At 33.5% G+C, this 3,932-nt stretch overlaps 1 protein-coding gene across 1 annotated transcript; it reads right to left on the bottom strand.

Moving 5' to 3' along the window:
• Positions 1 to 2,606: 2,606 nt before the first annotated feature.
• On the bottom strand, positions 2,607 to 3,461 carry LOC129760745 (uncharacterized). Its single transcript, XM_055758400.1, has one exon. The coding sequence runs from the start codon at positions 3,459 to 3,461 to the stop codon at positions 2,607 to 2,609; it is 855 nt and encodes a 284-aa protein (XP_055614375.1).
• Positions 3,462 to 3,932: the final 471 nt, after the last annotated feature.

Below are 3,932 nucleotides of genomic sequence, written 5' to 3'. Positions count from 1 at the left end.
GCAATTTTCTTTGAAAACCTGGCAAAATCCGGGAATTTCATTTCTAAATTGACGACCAAAAATCCGGGCAATATCCGGGCAAATTTTGTCAAAACCAAGAAATTACTTAACAAAAATCAAGATAAAAAATTGAAAAAAAATTTTTTTTTCAATTACAACACAATTTATTTTTTTGTTTGGTTTGCCGAATTAATTTAAAAAATCCGGGCAAAATCCGGGCATTTTTCAATAAAATCCGGGCAACCGGGCCGAGCCGGACTGTTTCTAAATCTTGTATCAAATATCCGGGCAACCTGGCAACCTTATGATAAATGGTTATAGCACGTTATAGTTCGTCTTTATTCAGCCAGTAAGCTGAAGCAGTTATTACACTTTAGCTCAGCTTCTGTTCAGCAAATTGCCGTTCTTAAGCCAGGGCTTGAAAACAGGAAAAAATGCTCAAATGTCAATGTGGCCTGATTAAATCACCGATCAGTGAGCAGGAAACAAACTTTTTTCAGTCTTTTAAAAAGCTTTACCTTGAACAGGTTTCCAAATTTCAACAAACTGAGCATGCCTTATCTATAAAACAATAGTTTTGTTGATTTCGTTTGGATCTGGCACGAGTTTTTTTTTTTCTTATACGATCACAACTTTTTTCAAAAAGTGCTCAGTTTTTGTCGAAAAGATGCTGCAGCAAATTTCTATTTGCCTAACCTAGTTTTCAAACAGCCAAAATATTTATTGGGATGACAGAATGACGAGCTCTAAAAAATGACAAAAGCAACTAAAATGACAGAAATGATAAAAATAGCACTGAAGACAAAAATGACAAAAACGACAAAAATTTCAAATGAAACAAGAAATGCTAAAATCACAAAAATGACAAAATGATAAATATCACATTATGATAAATAGAAACAATATTGACAAACAATAACAAAAACAACAACAACAAAAATGCAAAAACGACAAAATGGTGAAAAAATAACGCTTATGTCAAAAATGACGAAAACTCAAAAATGGTTCGAATGACAAAAATACAATAAGCGACCAAAATGACGAAGTCTAAAATATGACAAAAATGACATAATTAAATTTGAAAATAAAATAATACAGACCCAATCAAAATAACATTTATGACAAAAGTAAAAAAACGACGATAATGACAGAAATGGTTCAAGTCGATATGATGGAAAATAACACAAGTAATATAATTTACAAAATGACAAACTTTGAGAAAAAAAACAATAAATTGCTTAAATTATAATAATAAAAAAAAAACGGCAAAAGTCGAAAAAACTCAATTACGTATAACTAAAATGACATGAACGATTAAATTCAATAATCAAATAAAAAGTGACACAGAAAACAAAAATGGCGAAAAATGAAAAACATGGCAATAATGACCTAACTGAGAAGTATTAAAAGAAATGACAAAAACTGAAAAAAACAAAAGCTTGTATCAAATAACAAAAATAGTATCAAACACTCAAAAACTGATGAAAAATTTCGACAAAAATAACAAAGATGAATTAAAAATTACATGAACGATTACATAAATGACAAAATGAAAAAAAATTACAAAAACGACAAAAACTAAAAATGGACAAACATAACCAACATAACAGAAAATGACGCTTATGGCAAAAGTGAAGAATGATGAAAATGACAGAAATGACGAAAATAATAAAAATTATGACTAATACGAATAAAGACAAATCTGATAATAAACATAAAATCGACCGGAAATGCCAATTCTCAATAATGTTGAAAATTACAAAACAGACATGAAGTAAAATGTCACAAAAATGTTCATTTTGAAAAAAATAATCAACATTGACAAGTATGACACATAAAAAAATGACATGATGACAAAATTGCAATCATAACAAAAATTAAAAATCACTAAAATGACGAAAATAAGAAAAAGGGCATAATAAGATAAATTACAAAAAAAACAAAAGTTGCAAAATTTACAAAAACCACATGATTGACAAAAATATCAAAAAGCGAAAAAAATACGTTAATGACAAAACAATAAAAACTCTAAAATAACAAAAACGACAAAAATGTCAAAATGGCAAAAACCCAAGCATTAAAAGAAAAGATAAAAATTATGATCGTTCTAGTGTTTTCGAGATATTTTTTTTTATTTTCTCAATTTATTTATAAATTTTCTTACCTGTTCAATACTTTTCACTTTTTAATAATTGAATTCATTGGAAAAATCTGTATTTCATGACGAAATTGAATGCGATTTAAAGTATTCGAGAAAAGGCAGAACTATTACATAGAGTACAATTTAACTAATAATATCGAAATTTGTTTTACGCAAAGTATGAAATGAAATTACCTCCATCTTCCCCCAGTAAACAACAGTCTCTAGAGATTGTTGTCAGATCAATACAACTGTTTCAGTAGATTTTAATTCCCTTTTTTGGGATTGACTTATTAATTCAAAGAATGAAGTTTTAAGACCTTAGAAAATCTGTTTATTTGCAAGGGGTTTCAAAAGAATACAATCGAATGGTTTAAAGAATGGGCTCTAAAGTGAAGCGTTTATTACTGTCTATTTGACATCCATGTTTAGAGGTTCCAAAGGCAATAAAGGTTTTTTATTTCGCTCAACCTTGATTAGGCTGTGACGTGGTGATCCCGCTGCACCTGTCTGCAGCTTCCTGCGCTACTTCTCTAGCTATTCCTTGCAATAGTGTTAAAAGGAAATTATACTTGGAATAACACTGAAGCCAGATTCTGGCGACACGTTCCGGCTCCTCACAGTACTGCTGCTTAACACTGTCCTCACATTGGCTAACCTCGTCGCTAAAAATGTCCTCATCACCCAGCTGGATGTAAAGGACTTCTTTGTTGAATCCAGCTTCCGGAGTGTAGAATCCGAGTCGAAGCACGAAGATGTATCCCAAGTTAGTGATTTGCGGCGAAAGGAAATCCCCGTTGACAAACGCATCCAATGCAGCAACAGTAAGATTAGACATATCGATAGCCTCTCTGAACATGATATCTCGGTCCGGGTCAGAATATCTGAGAAATTTGCTTTGCGTTGTCGGAAAACCGTAGTGGGTGAGATAGCACTTGAATGTCTTGTAAGATCTCGGAATGAAGTCTCTGGGAGGTAACGCTGCCAGTTCTTGATCTAGACACGTTTGCAAATTCTGTGGATTGTAATTGCCATGTTTTGCCAGGAATACCTCCAGCTGTTGACGTACGAAACCATTCCGATTAGTCCAGGCGCGCAGATCGACCAGGATACAGTGAACCAGATCCATACAAATCAAGTCTTCGGGATAAGCGTTGTTGGTTTGGCAGTTGGCCAACACTGCGTTCGATAAGCGTAGATATCCGGCACATTCCGACGCGGCTCGTTGAAACGTGTGACTATATGGCGATTCCCAATGTTGCTGTCCGAACGCAATTTGTATACAAGAAGTCACTACCAGAATTGACAGGAAAACGAGCATCTTGCTCGAATGCATTTAATTTTGCATTAATTAATCTACCCAAATGATCACATATTTATATACAACTGGGTACAGTAAGATGTGTCGCGCCGATTTAGAGTCGTTTGTTTTGTTTACAGACACGCCGACTTTACCTTCCTCATTACCTCAAGTTGCTGAGAAAAACGTTTTATGGAGATATTTCTTTTGGAGTTTACGTGTAATTTTATATATTTTTCCTTTTAAGTACACCTGAAATATATACTGGTGTTGTGACGATCATTTTCACAGTTGTTGTCTGGCATTAGTTTTGATGGAGCTTAGTCTGTTGGCGCCTTATGTTTATTTATGTCATGATCAGCGTAACAATAAACCGGACAACACCTTATTTTGCCACCCTCTATCATGCTTATTGTTAATATGAACCTAGTCATAAGGGGGCATCCATAAATTACGTATCGCTCCTAGGGGGGGGAGGGAGTAAGCTCGAGC

Source organism: Uranotaenia lowii, unplaced genomic scaffold (assembly GCF_029784155.1).
Source record: "Uranotaenia lowii strain MFRU-FL unplaced genomic scaffold, ASM2978415v1 HiC_scaffold_75, whole genome shotgun sequence".
Classification (NCBI taxonomy): Eukaryota; Metazoa; Arthropoda; class Insecta; order Diptera; family Culicidae; genus Uranotaenia; species Uranotaenia lowii.
The sequence above is the reverse complement of the archived record's forward strand: the minus strand, read 5'-3'. Positions and strand labels throughout refer to the sequence as shown.

Excerpts from the sequence above, each read along its gene's own strand:
- LOC129760745 (XM_055758400.1), bottom strand. The coding sequence starts at position 3,461 with ATGCTCGTTTTCCTGTCAATTCTGGTAGTGACTTCTTGTATACAAATT.